General features: G+C 39.8%; 1 protein-coding gene across 9 annotated transcripts in view; it reads right to left on the reverse strand.

The window, feature by feature from the left end:
• ARVCF (ARVCF delta catenin family member) overlaps positions 1-26,306 on the reverse strand; it is an 803,654-nt gene that overhangs the window by 420,841 nt on the left and 356,507 nt on the right. For 8 of the 9 annotated variants that reach the window (XM_075216612.1, XM_075216556.1, XM_075216570.1 and 5 more), the window contains 2 exons: positions 14,275-14,372; positions 11,442-11,687 (listed from right to left, as the gene is read on the reverse strand). The exons of the other annotated variant lie outside the window; for it this stretch is intronic. In XM_075216612.1, coding sequence (XP_075072713.1) covers positions 11,442-11,657 — 216 coding nt within the window. In that variant the 5' untranslated portion in view covers positions 11,658-11,687; positions 14,275-14,372. The remainder of the gene's footprint in view (positions 1-11,441; positions 11,688-14,274; positions 14,373-26,306) is intronic. 9 annotated transcript variants of the gene reach the window in all.

Genomic DNA, 26,306 nt, shown 5'->3' on the forward strand with positions numbered 1-26,306 from the left:
TGGTAATGCACTTATCGCTGGCATGAGGTGATACCACTGGTGGCTGCCTTAGATCAACACAATCATCATCATTATCTCATTCAAATACAACACATTCATTTTCAGATCCACAATGATCCTCTTGCACATTTGCAGCTTCCAAAGTAGACTCCTCAATTTCTTTGTGTAAATCATCATCATTAATATTACTAGTACTACTACTTATACTCACATTTCCAAATGGTTGAGGAATTTTGGAAGGAGGCTGCTTTATAACGACAGTGTTTGAGTCTGAAACCTCAGACTCTCCTGTAGCACTCATGGATACCGTCTTTAGACTCTCATCAGGATTCTGTGAGTGAACAAGTTGTTTTTTAGCCTCAGTATTATTTTCAGCCACTGCTGTGGCTGTTTTGGAGATGACAGTGACAGACCTACACACTGAGTAGTGCAAGGGAAGTTAAGAAAGATGCATGACCGTGCTGGGCAATCTGGTTTGCAATGGCAATTCTAGTACATATACCAGTACCAGCAGTAGCATCTCCCCTACTTGCAAAAAGTGGGCATAGTCTGAGACTTGTCTTGCCACTGCAGGTGGTATATGGAATGTTAGCCATTTTCCTTTCTTTGGACAAATCACCACATTCATCAGACACTTCGCTCTTAAACCTCCTTCATCAAGAGCTGATATTTTCTTTGACATTGAATTTGACAAATAGTGATTAGATTTTGAGGACTCTTTCTTCCCGCATGACCTTTTTACTAGTAGAGGTCGTAATGTTAAAAGTACTACTGCCAATACTGGTACTGTGATGCTCCTGATCTGTAGAGTGATCTGTGGTTGCCAAAAGGAGTAATGGTACTTGAACAAGTTGGAGCTGTTACAACTCTTCCTGTGTTTTGTATCTAGCAGCAGTACCTTATACCACCAGAGGTGCTGCTGTTCTGTTCCTAAACTCTTCAGCATGCCTGAAGGAGTTAATCTTCTTGCCCGAGGCCTAATTAGAACTGCACCTGTCACACTGCTTTAAATACCTGCCTCAAGCTGTGCTCTGTGCAGTTCATCCCATTTGTTCCTGGCTGCTGCTAACATGCTCCTGTGTTATTTGATATATACCTGCTGGACTGAACTTCTGTGTATGACCCCTGCCTGTACCTTGGACCTTGCCTGCTTGCCTGAGACACCGAATCATTTGCCTGTACCTTGGACCACGCTGTTTTGCCTGTTGCCCTGACCTTTTGGCCTGACTTCTGGACCTTGATTATTTGCTTGTGACATTTACTTTGCCTGGACTCTGTTTGCTTCCTGGACAGACTTTTGCATCCTGGAACTGGGTAACTCACCATTCTTATTCCTGCATTCAAACTACATTAGCATTCTGTGGAACCTGTTATTTCTGTGTACCTTCCTGCCACACCTGTTCATGTTAATGTTGGGAGTTATACCTGTTTATGAAAACCTGCATGTTCATTGAACTGAACCCTTGCTTATATATTTTGCTGGAATAAAGACATTTGTATTATACTTCTGTGGCTGCTTGTTGAGTTTACTAGGAATCGTAACAGGAGCTACTTGGAGCTGCCTGCCACCACCCCAGGGGAACACCCAATTAGATAAGGAAAAGAGGGAATATTATTTTACAATTCTTATGACACTGCTCCACAATATACTTCTAATTTTAAAAAATTGTTCTTATTTCTCTTTCAATGTCGGCATTGTGATTGTCGACGTTGTGTATGTCGAGTAGTTATTGTCACCTATTGTTTTCTATGTAAAATTCCCAATTTCACCCTGTCTGATGCTCTAGTCACTCTCAATACACTATTTTAGGAACACAGCCTGGAAGTCACCTTCCTCCCTACACATTGTCTGTTCAAAATGGCACATAAGAACGGGGCGGATATATATATATATATATATATATATATATATATATATATATTACACACACACACAGTGCATCCGGAAAGTATTCACAGCGCCTCACTTTTTCCACACTTTGTTATGTTACAGCCTTATTCCAAAATGGAATAAATTCCCTTTTTCCCCTCAAAATTCTATACATAATACCCCATAATGGCAGCGTGAAACAAGTTTTTTTTGAGATTTTTGCACATTTATGAAAAAGAAAAAACTAAGAAATTACAAGTACATAAGTATTCACAGACTTTGCGAGAAATTAAAAAAATGCATTTAATATATAGATAACTTAACTTCAAATGTAATAATAATAAATGTGTAATTATTTATATGGCGATCTCCTCCTGATAGCAATTTAATTATTTTGCAGAAGGTGTGCTAGCCATCTTGGGCACACTTAGTTGTTGCCCTGTTTAATCATCCACATTAGTCCCTGCACCATTGGAGATTATAGTCTAAATTCCCTACCACAGACATAGACACAAATACACACTAGGGTATATTTTACCATTTAACCTACCGGAGTATCCTGAGGAAACCCACACAGGTAAAACATGCAAACCCCCTATAGGTAGGGCCTTGTTTAGACTTGTGAGGTAGCAATGCTAACAACTGAGCCACCATGCTACCCCAGGCCTATTAAACAAAAAAAAAGCCAAATTAGTTATTTTTGTTTCTGTTGTACACTGCTCACTGGGAACCACTGTATTGCAATTTGGCTCAAGGCCTTCCAAGGGAGTGGACGGTCTTTGAAAACCACCTCTTACCACCCTTAAGATCATACTTGCCAACTCTCCCGGATTGTCCGGGAGACTCCCAAAATTCGGGTCAGTCTCACGGACTCCCGGGAGAGCTGGCAAATCTCCCGCATCCCGCTACTGGCGTCCCAAAATGACTCGATTTGCGGTGAATCGCGTCATTAAGGCCCTGCCCCCACGACAAAATGTCATTTCACTGTGGGGGGCGGGGAGCGGCCATACGTGACATTTTGGCCCCGCCCTGCCCCTCTCCCGGAAAACACTTGCCCAAAGTAGGTAAGTATACTTAAAGTGCCCGATAAGATCAAAATATGCTCTTTTTTCACTTTCTGCTGCGTATGGATAAGAAAGGTGTATGAAATAATCACATGTGGCTTTACAACTCTATCTAACTGGTCTTGCTTGAAGTAAGCACCTGCTAATTACTGATAACCAGGCTTGCAGTAAAGGAATCCGCAGCAGCCCAAAGTGTAAAATGTATGTGTCCATACAAGCTCATCTCCAGTGTGATTATCCAAGAGATGCCCAGAACAGTCAGTTTGGACAGATGCCATATAACATTGCCAAGACCAGAGACATCTGCACAGTGACATCTATTCTGAGCTCACTCAGCGAACAATGAACTTATCAATATGATAACCTGATATCATTAGTAGGGTTGTTAAAGTGCTCGGCACAATAGGCTCTTAATGCTTTTCTGTTGATTAAAATCTAATCAAGGGGCACAGGTTGTCAATCTTCCAAACAATGCTACTATGCAATTTATTGTCATTGTTATTCGCTGCCTTGTTGAGCTACTGAAAACGAAAAGGGAAATATTAATTGCTGATGTATAAGAGAATATTTCATTATATACATAGAAAGCTTCTCACAAGGCTGCAGGGCAGACATATATTATGTTATTTAGTGTAGACAACACTAATAACAAAAAAGAAATTAAAATGAAATAGATATGAACAAAAAAAACTTTTTTTCCTATAATGGCCTCTTAAATATAGGGTATTTAATTAGTGTTTTTATCTGTTATATTGATTTGAAATTATTGTGTGTACAGGTCCCATTGTGTCTGCAAGAGTTTTGCACAACATTCAGTCTTATCTTGTGATATCTCTAGTTCTATTCATTAAAATGATCCACTGAAGACTCTAGGAACTAGATTTACTTATAAGCAACATTTTCAGCGTTTTTAAACTGCCAGTTGAAGGCTGAAAACCACAGTTTAACAAACCACCACTTTACAGATTGCATCACTATTTTTAACATGGCCAAAATACAAATAGCCAGATTTACTAAGCTGCTGTTTGACAAACCGCCAGAAAAAAGTGGTGGTTGTGAGAGGCTAGATTACTCATACTCAGGGGTGGGACGGTCAGAAAAAAGTGTATTTTGGGTTGGTGGAGTAACCGCCCAAGTTTCTATTGCTTGGCTGCTGGCCCCTCCTCCGGGACCAGCCACTGTCTATACTGGCCGCAGATCCTCCTGATCCGTCCCCCCTTTCTCTATGTCCTATGTGTGGCCTATCACTGAGAGCCACAGTGTCACATGGGAAGGCACCTTTTACATAGTGCACGTCCCATGTTACACAATGAAGTGCAGCAGACAGCACGCGGAGCAGATGGAATAAGGTAATTGTTGTAGAGGATGTTAATATGGAGTGTGTGTACAGTCTGTAAATGTAGGGTGTGTGTGGGCACGGTCTGTTAATGTAGGGGGTATGTGTGGGGGCACAGTCTGTTAATGTAGGGTGTGCGTGTGTGGGCACAGTCTGTTAATGTAGGGTGTGTGTGGGCACAGTCTGTTAATGTAGGGGGTGTGTGTGGGGGCACAGTCTGTTAATGTAGGGTGTGCGTGTGTGGGCACGGTCTGTTAATGTAGGGTGTGTGTGGGCACGGTCTGTTAATGTAGGGGGTGTGTGTGGGGGCACAGTCTGTTAATGTAGGGTGTGCGTGTGTGGGCACAGTCTGTTAATGTAGGGTGTGCGTGTGTGGGCACAGTCTGTTAATGTAGGGTGTGTGTGGGCACAGTCTGTTAATGTAGGGTGTGTGTGTGGGCACAGTCTGTTAATGTAGGGTGTGTGTGTGGGGGCACAGTCTGTTAATGTAGGGTGTGTGTGGGCACGGTCTGTTAATGTAGGGGGTGTGTGTGGGGGCACGGTCTGTTAATGTAGGGGGTGTGTGTGGGGGCACAGTCTGTTAATGTAGGGTGTGTGTGTGTAGGCACAGTCTGTTAACGTAGGGGATGTGTGTGTGTGGGCATAGTCTGTTAACATAGGGTGTGTGTTGACACAGTATGTTAATATGTGAGGGATAAGGGGATCTTACTATAATGTGGGAGGTAGGCTATTTAAAGGTGGAGTGCAGGTGTTGGCTAATTATTTAAAGGGTGCTGTTTTATTTGTGGGGTGATAGTGGGGCAATTTAAGGTGAGGTGACGGGACCTTTAATTTAATGCTGGGGTGGTTTGGGGCTATAAATTGAATATGGGGCTGATTATGGGGAGGAGGGCTATTTATTAAACGTGAATATGAATTATTTGGATGGTTTTGGGAAATGGTTATATTTATTAAACGTAAATGCTATTTAATTTATTGCTGAGGCTGTTTGGAGGAAGGGAAATAGGTTTATATATTAAATGGGAATACCATTAATTTAATTTTGGGACTGGTTGGACGGAAATAGGTCTATTTATTAAATGTGTTTGTTATTATTTTAATGTCAGGGCTGGTTGGGGGGAAATAGATTTATTTCGCAAATGTGAATGTTATTTTAATGTTACGAATGGAGGGAGGCCTAATTATATAATGTAGGTGCTACTGATTTAACACCGGGGCTGGCTGGAGTTTTCTAAATCTCACGTACCCATTTTTTTTTCCAAATAGGGCATCCAACATTCCAACATTAAGACAAGCAGGAACTGAGATGGACACCAGCAGCCACAGGTGGTGAAAGTGAGAACAACAGGTAGGAGAGAGCAGGACAGTCTGCCAACTGTCCTGGATTTGAGTGACTGTCTCAGTCAGGATTTGGTCCAACTGCGAGGACAGTTGGCAGGTATGTCCCGCTTCACACTGTACTTTTCTTGAAGGCAGAGTTGCGTGCACTTAACAGTAGTGCACACAGTATTGCCTGTGTATTCTTGTATTGTATACACTTTGTCTAAAATGATAACCATGTTCTATCATTGTGGCCCGGGCCCCCCCCAGAGCTTTAATCCAGCTCTTGGCCAGGGTGTCAGATTGCCCCTAGTGCTCTGCTCCTCCTCCCCGTACCACCCCTCATATTATTTGTTTTAGGTTAACCCTAAACCAGGTAATAACCCTATTAATATATAGGGCCAAGCAAAAGCCAGCCCTTCGTTGGCAAAAACATCAGATTTTTAAAGCAAATTGGCTTTATGCATTTTGATAAATCCTATTATATTTAAGACAGGTATGTGGTTAAAAAGGAAACAAAAAAGTGCTGTAAGGATAAGGAACATATAATATAAAATGCAATATAAAGTGAGGTTTGTTTTTTGTTGCATTATTTATTTTTATTACTTACGAGTTACCATTTATAATAATAAAGTATCGCTGGATTAAGCAACACTAAAATAGCCTATTTTTATATTACTAAATATATATTGTAGCTAAAAACACCTTTTAAGGATGGGCTCGCTCCTTATGGGCCAGTGTTGTGTGCTTGCCCGCTGGGCTAAAGTCTGCCAGCCAGCCCCTGCTCATACTGCATGCTGTTTGAGCTATATTGCCATTCAGAACATAAGAGGAGGCACCACTGACATATAAATTATGAGGGAAATTATTATTTATTGATTACAGGGCAAAATCAATTTATAATTAACTTCTATTGCCCCTTTAATATATTTCATTATATTAAAGGGGCAATATAATTGCATTACATCATGGGGAAATATGAATATATAATTATATTAACCGGGTAATACTATTTTATTGATAATAGAAGTTATAATTATTTATAATAACTTGTATCAGCCATACATCGCCATTCATTTAACATCCCAGCCTCAAACCGCCCTATAGTATATACAGCGTTTTGGAGCACTAACCTGGTTGTGATGTGTGGCGGAATAAAACAAAAGCCAAACATGATTCTTTGTAAATCTACCCCCATATAGGCATGTAAGTGTGCCTAGCTCACCAGGGGCAAATGCAGGATTTCTAGAGGGTTGTTTCCATGTATATTGACTGAGAAGGGGACGTGATCATCCAATAGAAAGGGCGTGTCTATCACTTAACAAGTACTAGGGGTATATTTACTAAACTGTGGGTTTGGAAAAGTGGAGATGTTGCCTAGAGCAACCAATCAGATTCTAGTTGCCATTTTGTAGAATGTACTAAATAAATGATAACTAGAATCTGATTGGTTGTTATGGGCAACATCTCCACATTTTCAAACCCGCAGTTTAGGAAATATACCCCTATTCTTTTTCTGCGCACCACACTATTTGTGTGCTGCTCAGCCTTTGTGCCGCCCTGAATTGCAGTGCAGCATAATATGGGACATACTTTATGGTATTAGCCATCTAATTACATTGCTCACTCACATAATGCCCACAACACAATCTTCCATATTACAGTGATAATCCCTCATATTACATTGGTTCAGATGGCCACCTGTCATAGCCATCTTTACTGCCCCCTCTCCTGTCTGATTAAGTGAAAACTATTGGAATATATATATATATATATATATATATATATATATTATATAATCATGTTTTGAGGGATATACAGTACTATGCAAAAGTTTTAGGCAGGTGTGGAAAAATGCTGCAAAGTAAGAATGCTTCCAAAAAGAGAAGTGTTAATAGTTTATATTTATCAATTAGCAATATGCAAAGTGAATGAACAGAAAAGAAATCTAAATCAAATCAATATTTGGTGTGACCACCCATTGCCTTCAAAACAGCATCAATTCTTCTAGGTACACTTGCACATAGTTTTTGAAGGAACTTGGCAGGGAGGTTGTTCCAAACATCTTGGAGAACTAACAACAGATGTAGGCTTGTCGATGTAGGCTTGCTCAAATCCTTCTGTCTCTTCATGTGTAATACACTGCAAATCACAGGTATATTACTGTATGCACTCATTCAGAAAACTAGTTCCCTAGAGTGCCTCTGGGAAGTTAAATGCAAATTGTGTTGGCTATTTTTGGGTGGACAGACTGCAAACTACAACCCAGGCTGCTCTCTAGAGCTCAAGAATGTACTAAAAGGCTTCAGGGAGATTCTTAGGAAAGGGGGGAGGAGCCAAAAATGGATTGGCAAGAGGGAAGTGATGTGTGTGACTGCTGGCTGAACTAATGTGGGATCTTCCCATAAAGAGCCACTGAATCCATGGCTGAATTGTTGTCCTGAGGGATGTTTGCAGTCAGTCCATGCAGCGGGCCCTGGGTCAGTAATTATCCCACCTGTTTCTACAGACAGAAATCCTAGGATTTCTGTCTGTAGAAACAGGTGGGATAATTACTGACCCAGCCAAATAGATTAACTCAGCTGTGCATGATTAAAGAAATCCTAAAAACATGAACTGTTGATGGCCCTTGAGGACTGGTTTGCCCATCACTGCACTAGATGTATCTTACCTGCCAGATCCAGGCAGTACTGCAAAGCTAATTTGTATGTCTTGTTAACCTGTTTGATTACTTTCCTTGCATATAAGGTTAAAATTGTTTTGAAAAGACTTTTATAGACTTTTGTGATTATCATCCAGCATGAGGACACGCTTTTATGCAGTTTTAGCCATGTGTTCCTTGTTTTATTCCAACACTACTGAGGAGACCTTCGCCTCTCTACCATACCACCGGGCCTGTAGAATCCTTCCTTATACTACTTTTGGGGTGCCAACCATCTGCCCCGTTACACATGTAATCCCAGACAAACTCGATGATGTTAAGATCAGAGCTCTGTGGGAGCCATATCATCACTTCCAAGTCTCCTTGTTCTTCTTTATAGTACTTAACGACATTGGTTATATATTTGGGGTCATTGTCCTGCTGCATAATAAATCTGGAGCCAATTAGATGCCTTCCTGATGGTATTGCATGATGGATAAGTACCTGCCTGTATTTCTTAGCATTGAGGAAATCAATAATCCTGATCAAATCCAAAAATCCATTTGATGAAATGCAGCCCCAAACTTGCAAGGGACCTCTACCATGCTTCACTGTTGCCTGCTGACACTCATTATTGTACTGCTTCATCAAGTCTGTCTGGGATTACATGAAAAGACAGAAGGATTTTAGCAAGCCTACATCCACAAAAGATCTCTGGTTAGGTCTCCAAGATGTTTGGAACAACCTCCCTGCCGAGTTCCCGCAAAAACTGTGTGCAAATGTACCTAGAAGAATTGATGCATTTATGCTGTTTTTAAGGCAAAGGGTGAACACACCAAATATTGATTTGATTTAGATTGTTTATATTGTTTTATATGGGATTGAAGTGCACATATCGACATAAATTTTCTCATTCATATGGATCAATGGGAAACAAATTATTGAAAAAAACATTGTATTGTATAAATATATAAATACAGAGGTGGAACTAGCAAGCTGTGTGCCCCGGTGCAAGGAGGTGGGGAGAAGGGAACTGGGGCCAATGACCATCTGCATCTGCCATGCAGCGGGCCCCATTATCTCCATGGGCCCGATGCCGCGCACCTGCTGCACCAATGGTTCTGCCACAGTATAAATACCAGGTTATATGAAAGAGAAGCGCCAAATTAAGCACCAATTTGTGAACTGATAATTAAAGTTAGGATTATCCACAAAATGGACCGTTGTAATGACTGTAATAACTGATTTACATGACAAAAGCATGCACTGAAAATAGTATCCTGCCACGGATTTAAGTAGTGGGTCACTATTTTGGTTTTCCCATACAGTATTGGAAGTCGCATTCTCTTCTTTAGCTACCATTATTCCTTCTGGTTCAGTTGCCTCAAATTAATTATTCATTGGAGTAGTTAGCTAAACCCACGAATCAGAGAAGAGTATCAGAGGCAAGGCTTTCATTCACACATTTAATGGAATGTTATTGTTGGATTTGTTAGTGATTTCTCTTAAATAAAGCAATGTTTCAGGTTAGCAGTCATACATTGTGTTGCATGTTAGGTAATCAGAAGAGCCATTTAGCAGATCAGAGTTGCAGTCATTCACTGAGGGAGCCAAGTTGCTGTTTATCTAAGCGCAACAAAGCAGATTTAGCACACTGCACTTCCCAGCAAAACACAATTATAATATAATTTGTAGGTGACTTTGAATATGCATACCTATAAAAATGTGGATAAACATTCATTACATATAAAACTACAAACATATGTGAATAAAAACAAGGGTCTGATTCAGTGTAACACTAGCTTCAGCGTGGCTTGCGTTTGAAAAAGTTAATGTGTAATGTATGCTGTATTCAAAGCTGAAGATGTGTCTAAGTTGGAAAAAATAGCAGGTGCGGCAGCTTGACAACAGACACACCCCTCAGACACTTATGTCTAATTTGCGAACATGTAGAAATAGATTTTAATTTTACCTTTTATAATTACAAATGTAATTGCTATGAAGCATCATTTAAATTTTGATAACCTACCTAATATAACAGGAACAACTTCGACTACTAAAGTCTCATTAAGCAACTGCAGATCATTAGCAAACCTCTAATTACAATCAATTTGCTAGTTCGGGTGTTCGTCATCATCATCATCCGCTATATACACTTGTCCCTGATCACAAGCAAATAAAACCTTTTTTTACAGTAGTGTCTATGACTACCTCCCAGTCTGAATAAGAAAGCAATTGTTTGGACCCACCCTTACTGTACATTGCCTATGTTAGAACACCCCTTCCCCCATCACGCCTCTTCAGGATTAAGGAGTTGCAAGTGGTAAAGAGTTGAAGGTCTTAATAGCCGCAGTTGCATATATTCCCTTTCTGAGCATGTGTAGTGCATAAAACTGCTAAGATACACTACACAAATTACAGTACGTCTCACTGAATCAGGCCCATAGTGAGAATTGTACTTTATATACAAAATAATTGTACCATGCACTTGCTCAATATTGAGAAATATGGTTCTTTCTAGAGACTATGAAGGACAATCCTTTAAAACCTAGAACTTACCCTGAAAATTAGGGATGCGTGGCAACTATGCAACTACAAATCTCACAACCTTCAAACATATTCATTAAGGATGTTTTAGTATTATATGGTTGTATTCCAGTAAGAATAGTGTCACGGAGGGAACAGGGTAGGCATACATCTGTAGGGACACCAACAGAGGTGTAACTAGGAATTTGTGCGCCTTGACCAAGGAATTTTAAAATTACCCCACCCCGCCACTATGCAAAATGTAGGCCACCTTCCATTTTTCACCAAATAATGCCCCTCTTTCACCCTGAAATTTCACCATGCCATATCACCCAAGGCAAACTAATGTACAGTATAGAACTATTGTACAGTATACCATTTATAAACGTACTGTAGGAGTGGTGTCATGCATTATATAAAAAAAACATAGTGGATTTCACCTTAATTTTAGAATGACATTGCCAGCATTACTTTCAGCTACATTGCCCTGATATTGTGCCCTTTTGCTTCATGCCTTGTCTGACACTTAGGCTCCTATTGCTCACCCCTAGTTACACCTCTGTAGTCCAATTATATTTGCTTCTTCCAAAGTAATATTTCCATCTTTTTACATGACAGTTAATAATTTCTGTAATTAGACATTTATAGGAGAGTGATTATAGGTTATACAAAGCAGGCTGTTACCTGCAGAACTAGTTGCTGCCATGCAGTGGCTAGGGGTTGCCCGTTGCCAATGTTGCACATGCTCATTCGTTCCGAGGGCACGTTGGCTCGCTCAAGTTGGAGTGAGACATTACGACGTTCCTCTTCTAGAGCGCGGGTCAGCCTCTCAAAGCGAGCTTCTTGCTCTTTGACAGAGGCCAGAATACTGGCAGCAGACCTTATGTCATAGTCATCCATAGTTGTTTGTAAAAGAAGTCTCTCTGGTAACTGGCAAACAAGAAGGTTTAGGGGAAGGGTGGAAGATCAGAAGATCATCATCACACAGCTGCTCTTCAAAGTACAAGTACAATTACACAAAGCAGTCTTTCTAAACAACATGCGATGAGACAATTACATCTACAGTTGCATTTCAAATCAGGGGGACTCTACCTTAAGTGAACATAGATTTTCCCTACATTTGCAGCATACTTATCTTCTTTATGCTTCAGAAAAGCCAATACATTTTTTTAGCTTATCTCTTTAAACACAAAAGTGTTCTTTTATACGTTATTACAGAAAGAAGGAAGGCAGCTATTTTATAAAAGATTTAGAAATGATTGCTGCTGGCTTGCATTAGCAAACTGCTGCTACTTTAAGGAGTAAAACAAACTCTTGGGGATGTATGAATCCCTTAAGGAGAAAATAAGCTTCTATTTGACATTAAATTTTCATGCATATTCCAAATTCATTTTCATTGTGCAAATAACAATGTAAAGTTATAGAACATAAAGATAATAGGTTTTTTTGGAAGTGGAGTCTACTCTTTAAAGATCTCATCAATTTGACAATATGAAGATAAGCTTTCCATCTTTGCAATGAAGCAGAATTACTGCAGAACTAGTGCTAGGCATTTGGAATATGTACTAGTGTATGTGTTTAGGGTATTTGTTTATTATTATTTGTACAACTCTGAAAACCAGAAGCAGAAAATAAAAGCAAAGAATGTGTACTATTGAAGGGAAATGTTGAATGTCGTCCTTTGAAATTCCAGAATGTTAGATAATGAGTATTTGCATGCATGGTATTTAGGACGGTATGATGAAGCCTGCATGCCCACATAACAGTAACATCACTGAACAAGTACGAACAAACAAGAGACAGTCAAGACCTTTTCCCTTGGAACAAACCATGCAGGATTTGTAGGATTTTCCACACATAGTGTAGCTAATCAGTGGAAATATCAGGCTAGATTTTGCAATAACAAGAATATTATGGAGCACATGAAAAGATGTCAACATGGTAGAGGCAAGGAAAAAACAAAGAAAGCATGCAATCTGTTTTGTACTGAGGGTATTAAATCACTTATAACTATCTATAAAAGATAACTACATTTTTAAAAAATTGCTTCTAAAAATCAACCACCCCTCACTCCTTAAAGGTGGTTGTGAAAAAGAACCACTCTGATTCCAGAACCGGAAGCCTCACTGTGCTGGCCCTCACAAAAGAACATAGCAGGGGCCCCCATAAGGGGCAGGTATGTATTGGTGGGCCCTCTTGGTATGCAAGTAGCTTCACCCATATAATAACTGGTGCTTGCTTATTGCAAGACCTCCATTGCTGGTTCCAATATTATAAATTATACACCCCCCCCTAAGAAGCTGACAGTCAATATTCTAGTACCTCTGCCCTATCCTCAGATAACCTGTGGAACGGCAGAGCCCCCAAATATCGTACACTTTGGCTGTTGTGGAATAAAATTACTCTTATGGGAGAATTCCTTCATCTGACTCAGTGGCGGCTTCTTGGTTATTTTTTACCTCCACAGTACAGGACATGACTTGCAGAGCATGCCACCATGGAGCATAATATCTGATCTACCCACTGATAGGCAATGCTGCCACTTTAACATTTCAAGGTCTCAGTGCCAATAGTTGCTGCACTGATATGAACTGAAGCAGTGTAATTGTGTGCCAAGGTTGTGGGAAGTTGAATGTGCCCCATTTTATCAAAGTCCTCCAATATAAATGATGGGTGACATAAAGGAGAGCTCATCAATATTAGTGAACACAAGGTGGTTAAATAATTTAAACAGCAGCTTTTAGAATTATCCTGTAATGTGTACCTGCCACCTAAATACAGAGAAGGCAGCCATTCTTCTGGTCTGTACCAATATTCAGATTAAAAATTGTTTAGGCTCTATATAGACATCACAATAATGCCTCATACCTCAGTCACTTTACTACTTACTGCTGAACTGTAAGGCATTATGAATTTTTGTTTTGCTTATAACATAACTGTTTTCCCTGTGGCTGGTACATTTTAACTCTTCAGCCAGAATGAATAAACAAGAATAATGACTTATCGCTATGGATAGGAAATGAGCACTGCATAAATCGGGCTCCTGAGTAGAGATGAGCGTAATTTTCAAAAAATGTTCAGCAAAATATTCACCTTATTCTGCATTTGGCTGAGAGATATATCATGTTCTGCCAGCAGAATTTGGCTTTAAGTGTACCCAGTCCTAACCCAACCAGACCACACAGCAGTATGTACTGACTGGGCATCCCAGCTCTATTCATAGACTATAAGTTCAGGGAAATATGAAGTTATACAAACGCAGTGCAGATTGGCCTTTTGTGGAATGGTGATAAAAAGCTGATGCTGAACGGGATGACTATTGGCGGAACGTTGTACCTCTGTCAGTCTGTTCTGCAGGAACACTTCATAAGTGCGAAATTTCTCTGCAATTTCGCTGAGCTCTACTCTCAGGGACAAAGAACACAAATGAAGAGATATTTGGAAGAGCTGAGGATAAAAAGTGTCACACAGGTGACAGCATACAAAGCATGCAGAAGAGAGAGAAAGCAATACACACCTAGCCGAATGTTAGAATCTTTTACAGATGCTCAGACATCACCCACTAGGACTAGTAAGGTCTACAGACAGAACAGCAGCAGCCTGAAGCAGAATTAGCTACAATGGAGAGAGGAAGGACAAGAAAGGTTAGTCAGAAAAATTACAGCCAAATTTTCTAATGCCTTAATAATCAGCACTAACCCCTGGAAAGCTAGCTGCTCCTGCCGAATATCTTAACAATCACTCTTTCTGAAAATACAAGTTTTTACTTTAAATTACTTTATAAATACATTGTAAGCAGGCAGGGAAATGTGCTGTCCAGGTGTTAAGTGTCAGCATTGTGAAGGGTTTACAATAACAAATCCCACTAAATATATTTCCTTTACAACTTTAGCAATAGAGAAAGTCTTAGAAACTGCCTGTACTTCTCTTTGTACAAATTGTGCAATGCAGTATTTTCAATATTGCCATTAACATGCAACCTTTTTTTATTTTTATTATTATTACATATGTATTTTATCTGATACATTGATGACCCTACCAAACACTGAAGAGCATTACAATACATACTATAAATTTGGAATAAAAGACACTATCATCATCATCATTATTTATTTATATAGCGCCAGCAAATTCTGTAGTGCTTGATAATTGGGAACAAACACAATAATAAAACAATACTGGGTAATACAGACAGACAGAGATGTAGGAGGACTCTACTTTCAAGCTTACAATCTAGGGACTATTAGTTTTATTAATTGTATTTATACTGTATGTTTATAATGTCCTTATATCTTCGCATCTGTTCTCTTTACAGACTCCTATTACATCACCGGCTTATCATTTCAGATATATAATCCACTTATTAACATATTTGTCCTTTCTTTCAACAAAGATCATGATTGTCAGAAGTATGTCATTAATAGACAGCCAAAGCCATGGGCAAAATGAATCAGAGATAACGTGTTGGCATAAGAGAGATGGCACAAACAGAAACAACCACAGCTGGCATCCAGTGTCAGGAAAAGAGCGCAGTGCACACAGTGTTCTGAGATTAATGTCTTCCCCTACAGATGGAATGCAACACTAAGCCTCTTGTGATGTTTCAAATGCTTAGTTAGTGGCATAAAACAATTACTGCAAATAGACCAGACATTACTCCCTGAACCCATTTCAAAACTTTTACTATGCAAATTCTTGCATTGTGTCTGTAAATCCTCACTAACGCCACAGACAAGCATGTGCAATTGTAATGAATGGATTATTTACAAGAGCAGCAATATCATGTACTTTCAAGTGCAGTGTTTTCATGCTTACTAATACTTCCCGATATTCTCACTGTGCAAAAGGGTGACAAACAATAGGGTAGATTGGTGGTGAGCAGGACAAACCTACCAACAGCGTGAACAAAATCCTGACTGTCAGGACTGATGGGATAGTCCCTTAAAATTGTCACTGTGCCAAATAAATCTGGACAGTTGGGAGGTATGCTTTCTAATTCAGTTATTACTTAGTACTCTTTCCTTTGCACTTGCATTTGACTTTTTTTTCCCCAACAGCTAAGCACATTGCTACCAACTGGACTTCTAACACAACAGTACTTGTTTCCTTGCAGTTGTCGGCGGATGACCTGAATTTTTTGCACACATTAATTTTAATGTATTTATATGATATTGCATAACCATCTATCAGTTACACCTTTAATGCTGCAATATCAATACTTTATGGTTCCAAAATGAGCCAGTGCCCTATCATCATATGTTGGTAATTGCAGTTGGAAGACGACTCCTGTTGCCTTGTGTGTTCAGTCATCATCTGACTGTACTTACAGGGCCTACTGACGCCAGAAGAGATCATGAAGACAATGGATCTGCCACATAGATTTTCTTGAATGAGCTCTTACCTGACCAATCATCAACCATTTTACCAATATACAATTTATGAAATGGCAAATTCAATATTACTCATATTTTCAGTCTATGGTTGTGAAGCTAATAAACCTTTCTGAGCTGTACAACAAAAAGCTATTTTTTTCCAGAGTTGACAGAGAGGTCATGGTAACGTAGACATGAGAGCTGCCTGAAGCAGGTCACAAACACCTCCTTGGGAAATGGCTGACTTTCTTGGAACGGCACAACCCAAATGTCATTACAGTAAACTATTTCTACAGAACTAGTTTGTGTGCAATTTGCTTCATGAATGTCTTGCAGAAATAACAGCTAAATCAAGTACTGCTGTAGGCATTGCAGACAACTTTTCTAAACATCTATTTGTACAAGCACAATGTACCTATTTCTAGATGTTAATTTATAAGACATATCAATAACAGAGTCAAATTAACAAGAATCATGGTTATGCCATTTCCAGGATGTGTTTTGTGATTACGTGTTGCAGGATTAAAACTGCTATACATACAGTGGTTATATAAATTATTTACCACTTTTTTTTTCACATTTTACAGTCTTATCATGGAACCAAATGGATTTATTTTGGAATTATTTTCACTAAAATTAACAATAGTCTGTGATTTAAAGAAATCAACTCCAAAGATCAAATAGAAAGCAGACACGCCATACTTTTAATACTTGGTAGAAGTAACATTGACTGCAATTACAGCAGTGAGCCTATTTGGGTAAGTCTCTACCAGCTTTGTATATGTGGGCACAATTTTTGCAGTGTTTGCAAATTGCAATAGTTCCTGGGTTCCATCATATTGGATGGAGACAGTTGGTTAACAACAATTTTCATATCATTCCACAGATTCTGAATTTGAGCTTTGACTGGACCACGCCAATGTGGCTTTTGATGTGTGCTTAAGGTCACAGTCCTGCTTTGGAAGGCTGCCAACATTTGTGCTCATGTCTCATATTTGTTTCCGTTTCCCTCTCATGTTTTTGTCTACTCCTTTATGTCTACCCCAATTTTTCTACTTCTCTGCCTCCCTCCCCTGTGTCACTTCTGCTTATACTTGTGAACATCATATCACTGTATTACTGAGATAGGTCAGCACTGCAGTAACTTCTACTCACGACTAGCCCTGATCAAAACTATATCACTGGCTTATCAAAGTCTATATCAGAGTAAAGAGGGGTCGGATGGCAAGAGAAATTTTGCCCCATAAACAACTTACCAGTTTGTACTCTTCTTCTTGCTCCATCCATTTTTGCCCTGTATTTTAATAAGTTTTTGAGTGTTGTTGCATTATGCTCCTGCCTCCATGCTTTAGGGTAGGAATAGTGTTCTTGGGAAGATGTTCAATGTTAGGCTTGTGCCAAGCCGAGGTCATCATCATCAGCTATTTATATAGCGCTACTAATTCCGCAACGCTGTACAGAGAACTCACAAAGTTCCTCCTTGGTCTCATCAGACCATAGACTCTTACACCACTTGGAATAAGGGTCTCCCACATGCTTTCTGGCAAACTGTAGTTACATGTGTGTTTTCTTCAACATTGGTTTCATTTTGCCACCCTCCCATGACTCATACATAGAGTTATGAAGTTCTATAACAGTTTCTCTAATCTCTGCCATGGAAGATTAAAACTCGGTCAGAGTTGACTTAGACCTCCCTAACCTAAAGTGTCCTTTTCTCATGGATACTCAGTTTGGGGGATGGTCTCTTCTAGGCAAGATAATGTACCAAATTCTCTCTCTCGTCTTTAGGATTGGTTACACATGGATCCTGGATATATTTAAAGTCTTTGAAATCCTCTTATACCCTTCACTTAATTGGTGCTATTTAATAACCTTTTCTCACATTTGCTTTGAATGTTTTTTCAGCTTCATGATGAAACTCTTGTTTGGAAATTGCACTAACAGACTGTGGGACAGTTTACAGACAGGCATATTTATTTTTAAATCAATTTAATTACATGAAAAGACAAGTACTCTTTTTTAACCTTTCACAATTTAATTTCTCCAAGGTTTATTTTAAAGTTTTAAAAAGGCGGCAAACACTTATTATATTTTTTCATTTATAGTTATTTAATAAAAAGTTTTAGCTTTTCATTTGACATTACAGAGTATTTTGTGCTGATCATTGGTAATAAACAAATGATATTAATTCCATGATGTAAGAAAATGAAATGTCGGGGGTGGGAGCATACATTTTTAAAGACACTGGGCCTGATTCCATAAGGAATTTTAAATGAAGATATGTTGCATATAAGGAGCACAGTTACTCTGCGCATGCCTAGAACTGGCCCATACACCACAGAAAGCAGAAACATCTAATTCATCTTCTTACTACAGCCTATGATTTCAGGGGCGGAACAGGGAGGGGACTGGGCGTATGCATGTAGTCAATATACAGTAATGCGTGCCCAGCTAAAGCACATACAGGAGCTTCAGATTCAAGCTTTGGGCATTTCAAAGGTACGTAATTTTCAATCGTAAAACACATGCACCAGGAACAGGTAAGGTGTAAGTGACAATTACTAGCGACGGCGGCTGTGTTTGCATGCGTGTCAGAAGCAAGGGGAAGTGGTAAATGGGAGATACATATGCCCCGGGTTTCTGTATTATTTGCTTTAAAATCCCAGGGATATTGTTTGTGTTTGGGAAGGATTTTTCCAAAGATTATTTTGACTGATGGAAAAACTGGTGTAAGGGTCCCTGGGGTTATGAATGGAGAGACAAGGGTGCGCTCCATTAATTAAAATAATAATGTTGGGTGTTCCAACCTGCTAGCCGCTTGCTCGGTACTCAGGAGTTCACCTGTAAGGTGCTGTTAAAACTGTGAGGATGTTTTCTCGGTCACTCACTACCTGGGGAATAGGTCAGAGGCCTGCTGAAAGACACTGCCATTGATACCTTTCGGTCTGTTATTTTACGTCTATGGGACTTTACACTTGAGAGATGGAATGGTCTCTCTCCTCTCTTCGCTCCTCCTCAGTAGAGGGGAGCACTTGCTCCCCTCCTCCGACACCCTCTGTGCCTGTCGTCTGTCTCCCCTCCCCTTAGGATGTAAGCTCGTATGAGCAGGACCCTTCTCCCTCCTGTCTCTCTACCTTCTCTTCTGCTCCAACCTCCATATATTTGCCTTGCCTGGAGCCTCTGAAGTCTTGGTACTACTCGTTTATTGTTTTGTACTGTTATTCCCTGTACTGTCCATTGTTTGTATTGTGTACGGCGCTGCGGAAACCTTGTGGCGCCTTATAAATAAATGATAATAATAATAATAATAATAAAATTCGTAATTGCATTAGTTAGAGCTGCACAGGCTAGGACTTTTGTTTATATTTTGTTTGTTTTTGTTTATTTCTGGAGCTGCTTAATAAAACTAGCTGCTAATTAAACCAAGGCACTGGACTGGTGTGGTAGTGCAGCTGTTTATCCCAGGAAATGGCACCCCTAAACTGATCTTGTGACACATGCTAGAACATGTGTTTGCAATCAGGAACAACTGTAAACTTTTACTTTATGTACAGTAGACAATAAGGACATCCTAATAAATGTATTTAAAAAATATATTATCAACAGGTGACAATAATTGATTTTTTTTCTGTGCATTCTTTTGAGACTGGATATTCCACACAAGTATCAGACGTATCTTGCAGTGTCTGGTCTGTTAGAGCAGAGCGGACCTAAATCTGTATTCATCAACAGATGTATTATCAGATCAGCTCCATGCTGAATACGGACGTTTATATACCCGATGTATGCACATTTTTTATTTTAAAACCGCACAGTACGTTTGTTTTGTGTTTGTTAATGAACCAGGCCCACTATATCTATATTATCACAGCAGAAAACGTCATGTTATCTACAGTACATCTTGATTTCTCATTGGCTAAAAATGTTATACCTGACTGCTACATTCTGTTGTTCTTCTCCTTTATTACCATTCTGGATGCTTGCTTGTAAATCTCACCTTTCACAGCAGGATGTGTTTTGGACTCATTGCTTTGAAGTAACAAATACATACTATAGGATGCTGCTCTTAAAATAGCCTCTTATTAAGATCCTCATGATGAACTGCATGTTAATTCAGACCATAGTTACCAATTATGAAATTTTACAAGATAATTTGATCTACACAAGGTTTAAGGGTAAAGGAAATTGACTGGCTGTATCTTTGATTTTCACTGTATAAGTGTGCAATAATGGAGACGAATGGTATGCAGACCTGTATCTGTGCAAAGGCCACATAGGCTATGGCCTACAGAATTACAAGGTCTGCGGGCTGCGCCACTCAATCATCTTACTATATTTTTTTGAGCGTGCCTGGCAGCATTAGAAGAAATCAGTACTCATGCTTAATGATTGGTAGAATAAATTGCTCTCTTCTTATAAATGTATGCAGCATTTCAGCAGGAAGGGACGACAAAGGCAGCCTAAGGAGACATACAAGATAAATTGGTGCTGTTTACATGAGGTTTCAAGGATACATTCCTATTTCTTACAAATGCCCAAGATTATCAGACTTCTAACCTAGGTAACATAGCCCCAAAAGATACACCAGCAGTATCAGAAGGTGGCAAAACTAAACAATAAACGTGAGGCTAATGTCTGCGTTATTTCTTACCACACAGCAAAGTAATGAGATCTTGAAGAGTATTCCTTGCCCTATCCTTACACTATGAATGAATATTATGTTAAAGAAAAAAAAAAGTTGTGGATAAATTATGACCTTCGACTTTCCACATCTACTATATGCTGTACACTTTGCGCCTGTTGAGGGGCATGAAGCAATATGAACCTTTTCTCCTTATCTCCTCAGTTCAGCTCTTTCACTTCAGTTTAGTCATACAGCAATCCTATTGTTTTTAGCTTTCCCCAGTCTGTTCTCACCCATGTCAGTTGTCTCACCCTCCCACTCTGCTGTCAGGCAGCCAAATTGCTTTGTACCTCAGAAAGTGCCTTTTAAATCAATAAAAATCAATGTGCATGTATTTCACAAAGAGATGAAAAACACATCTTTTACATTTACCTGTACAGTTTCCCAAAGATGATGCAACAGGTTTTGTTTAGAATACGCTTTCTACATTTAAGTCATTAAAAGCTAATTTCATCTGGGATAATGGCTGAAAAAAGTGAAAAATCCCAGTTATGAATTTACAAATAGCAAAGGCTGATCCTTGTTACAGGGTCACATTGCCAGCACTCCCTCTGCCATGTATCTAATACCCTTCTTTGTACACATTTTACCTTAACTTTCACACAGTGCTGACTGGGGAAATTATTACATTGGAATAGATTGCTGTAAGTTGTTACAATACACGTTTTACCTACTTTGGTGCCTCTTATCAAAACTCCTTCCTCCATCTGTTCAGTTTAGGGTGGAATTTCCTAAGTTGAACCAGATCACAGAATATTACTTAAACAGGGTCTGGCGTTATTGCAATAAGGCAGGTCCACCGACATCAGGGGCCCTAGTACAGCTTTCTTACTCACTGGCCACATGTTTTTAGTGGCCACCAAGCTGGCTGTAAGAAAAAAGACTGGGTCAGAATATCAAATGTGGGGGAATCTCTTTTCTCCTGCCAACCTGGTCTTTTACCATCATCATTTATTTATATAGCGCCAACGTATTCCATAGCGTTTAACAATTGGGGACAAATACAGTAAGAAACAAACTGGGTAAAACAGACAAAGAGGTGAGAAGGCCCTGCTCGCAAGCTTACAATCTATAAAGGCAGCATGCTGACCACCAAGAGCAAGCTAGCAGCACCAGGGTTTGGTCCCATTGGGTCATGTCACATCCAATTTCTGCCTCTGATAGCCATCATCCAACATCCTGAAAACCAAGGGGGGCATAAAAATGGTACCCAGCAATCACCCAGTCAATTAAAGACAAGACTAGCTCGTGCTACAGTCCCAGCTGAAATGATAAGGATGGGAGCCCGAGAAGAAAGACTTATCAGGAACAAATCACCACCAGTATCTTAAAACTTAAACTCAGCGCAGGCCGATAACAGGATCGCACCGGAGTTGGGTTGCTGCCATACCAGCAGTTAGAGTCAAGCAGTGGAGGACTGCTGGAGCGCACTCAGTTGGAGATATCCTTGCAGGGATTGGCTTGCTGCTATATAATCATGTATAATCATGTATGTATATATACATCATGTAATGTTACTTTTTATATTTAGTTGCAATTGTTCAAAATTGTTGAATATTTGTTAGTAAAAGAGCTATTGCCCATGAACGATTTATAGTTAAAATAAAATATATATTCTTTAGTTAGGTCTTTGGGTGTGAAAATACATGTCACATCCATGGTACTGGGACTGGTAATAGGAAAATAAGTGTCCTGATATGCACTAACTTGGTGAGGGAGTGGTTACTTTAGACTCTCCATCAGTGGGTATCCTGAGTGTGCCACGGTATCTTGACAATGTTACACTGTAATTGTTTAACAAACATAAATTAAGTAGTACATTGCTTTGTGGATAATTCTTATATTCCATCTCTACCTATTAGATTGCTACGGTCTTGAAAAAACCCAAATCACCTATCAGATGGATATCCCCATTCAGTAAACATCACTGACTTCAGTGAATTCATAGATGTCAGTGCTACACAGCATATGGGATAAGAATAGACACTTTTAACTCCATCCAAAAAATGGGCATGGATAGTGGATGGTACATGAATAATAAAAAAAATGTAAAACATGCAAATGTTCCTGAAAATCAATTGTCAGCTATGGTTGATGCTTTTGAATAAATGAAAATGTTTATTCCACTCTTAAGAGGCAGACATGACATTGGAGGTTATCCACTAAGACCAAAGAATTGGCTGATAGGTTAAGCATTTTTGATCTGAGAAAAAAATATTTATAGTAGAAGGCTGTCTGCTCAGGATCCCCTGGCGAGAAGATGATTAGATGTTTCAGAGGTGAAATCAGTATAATGTCAGCTCGGATTTGATTCTTGTAAAGAACGTTTGTGGGTACATTTAATTGATGACCTTTAGGTCACTTTAGTTTTATCAGTGCTCTTTTATAACTTCCTTACCAGTGGATTTAATGTTAAATGTTGTTTTTTTCAGGATGTAGAAGAAAGACATATATTTTTTTCATTAAGGCTATGTTGTAGGCAGAGTTTCACAGAATATGACCAAACGGACCTGTGCTGTACAGTACAGAATTCTGACTGAAGTGTGTGAGGTGAAGCCGTCTAACCCCAGGAGATGGTACCTTCTATAGCTACAGGCCCAACACTATCCTAGAGTATTTCTGGAGAGTCTGTCCATACAACATTCCTTGTCTTCAAAGACTGTTGACTAATTTATTTCCACACTATGGCATTGCCCCCAGTCCTGCAAATCTCTTTTTTTCAAAAGTGGAGAACAAGAACTGGGGGCTGGGATAAGCACGAAGGACAGTAAAATTTTGAGGCTGTGTCACTAGGCTTTAGTTAGTCCTCGAGGTCAAAATTTTAACTTGAGTAGGAACATCTGATGTCACAGGAGAGGGGAGATAGTCTTTAAATAGGATGGGCGGAGATAGAATCAGTTCCTGGTGTTGAATGGTTATTTACATTGACGCCTGTGGTCAGAGGCAAGGTGTTTTGGGATCGATATTGTCAGGTGCCGTCCCCGCGCCTCCTCGCTCGCCGGGGACGGACGCCATTCCTCCTCCGTAGGGCGCCCCGTTGCTAGGCAATGGAACGCTCCTTCCGGCCGGGCCAGGCACAACAGGACACGTCTCCTGGCTTCCTGTTGGCGGTCAGCTACGCTGACCGCCGTGACACTGACCACAAGTAAAAGACCACTTACCTCTAGTGAGACTCTGGCACCATTAGGTGCCAGAGTAACTAGGTCCTCTAGTCTCCAGCACTTCTGTATGATTCCTTGCCTTCTGACCGTCTCCCTGAGTACCGACCCAGCTTGCCCTGACCCTGCTTTGGATACTCCTTTGGATCTGTGCTGTGCTTCCCTGTTTGACCTCTGGCCTGTTGACTCCGCTTCGTCTTCTGATTGGTACCTCGCTTGTCCGCACGGTTTTGACCTCAGCCTGTACGACCATAATTGTTCACCGCCCACCTTGCGGGTGGCTTCCTGGGAGGGCCGCGACCTGCACGTCATTTGCTGCGAAATCCAAACTCCCTTGCGGGGGTCCCTGGTGAAGACCAGCGGAGTGTTAGATTCCGCGCCTCCTTGTGTAGCAGTGCCAATATCCGCAGGTGACCTTTATTCCAATATACTCCGTGACAGATATATTATGCCTGGTATTCATGAAAGTGCCACTGGAAATAGAGGATGGAGAGTGTCCGGAAAATGCAGTGAAAGCGATGCTCAGTGGTCAGGCGCACAGTACAGTAATGGGCACACTGATCCCGCCTCTCTCAGAACAGTTGTTTATAGTTTCTGTCCAAGTACCGCCCCGATGGGTAGACTTGTGGGTATGTTACTTTAACCCAGAAGGGTTGCGGTTCAGTAGTGCCCAGGATAGGTGTCCTGGAGGAAGATATGTGCGCCCAGGGTTAGAGTCCCCATTTTTTGCGGTTGTCCCTTGGTTGATGCGGGGACTTCCCAGTTGCCTGCTATTTTCTCCACCACCGTTTAAATAAAAGTTCTTTGATTTGCCACACTTGCGTTTTGTGTCACTTAATTTAAGGGGTTTAAAGGTTGATGTTAAGGTGTTAAGTGAAGTAAGGATATCAGCCTCTAAGCATTTTATTCATAACATAAGGAGGGAACTTCATGATTTTGCTAAAAGCCTACCTGGTTATGCCAACAATGACAGCTTTCTGCCAATACAGCAGAGGACATAATCTCTACACTGTACCTCTATAACATAAAGTCATAACTAGTTCACATGTTTGGTTACTGAGGAAAGGTGTATTATTCTGAAGAACACGGCAAAAGTGTCAATAAGAATAACAGACAAAGAAAATTCTTATAGTAAGTAGTAAAGACTGACAGCTACCAAAGTCCAAAGAAAACTCACAACATACTTTAATCATCCAGTACCTGCAACAGAGGATGAGCAGAGGTGGGTGGAAGAGGGAGCACTTTGGAAGGAGGTGGGAGGCGTCCTTAAAAAATTAGATATTCGGAACCAATATTCACTTATATTCCTAGTTGGTTCTGCTTCAAAAGGGATATGCTTTAATATCTCAAATATAATTGGCCACGTGTAGTAAAAAAATTAAAATTTCCCTACATGAGATACCAGAGATTAAAGCAAAGCTATAATAGATGGCTTCAATGAAGATTATTCAGACCTCTCTTACTCATGAGGTTTTACTTTATCAAAAAGTATTGTCCCTATGGCTCTCAGTCAAGTTAAGACTTAAATCTAAATTTTGCATCTTCCAGGTTTTTACCTTTAAACATTTTTCTTTATTTTTTTCTCAAGTTGCATGTTGTATCCCAGGCTAGAAAGCCTCACTTAACAGATATTTATGGGGTTAATTGGCCCCCACAGTAAGCTACATTGGGATGATATTCTCAGTTCTGAATGCACAGTTCATAGATCCTTGGATTAAACTTTTAAAGGTTATTACTATAAAACCATTCTCTATCTGTGTTTAAACCATATGTCACTTTGTACTCTATATTCGGGTCACAAAATACATTTTTATTTTTTTTTCCAAAATTGAATAATATAGAAGAAATATGTGTTGGGTGTGTAACCAAATCATTTCTTGCATCCAGTACTTCTTTGGTCCAGTTACAAAATCAACCATGTTAAATGTGTTGCAACATTGGCACACTACAGTCCCTGCAAAGAAAGGAACAACAAATCTGTCTAGTATGAAGTGTGCCAGCTCCTGGCAGCACATGCCAGTTGTGTTTAGTCTTGGCATGGACCTAATGAGTCTGCTTCCTACTTCTCTTCTAGTTCCTCTTTTGCCCCCTGAAATCATCTAATTCCACCTGATGCAAGTCCCTTGTCACTGGAAATGGCACGACATCTTCTTGACTTTTTTTTAAACTATGACTCTGCCCATTAAATTGTCTGCCTAGGTTGCCATCATTGTGGGTAAATGCCAGCATAAGTCAGTGTCATTCTGAGATTCTATTTCAGTTCTGGCTCTTCAAATCTCTAATGGTTCATAGATAGGATTACAGCTTGACAACAAAATGAAAATTTCATGATAAC

This window comes from Mixophyes fleayi, chromosome 1 (genome assembly GCF_038048845.1).
Source record: "Mixophyes fleayi isolate aMixFle1 chromosome 1, aMixFle1.hap1, whole genome shotgun sequence".
NCBI lineage: Eukaryota > Metazoa > Chordata > Amphibia > Anura > Limnodynastidae > Mixophyes > Mixophyes fleayi.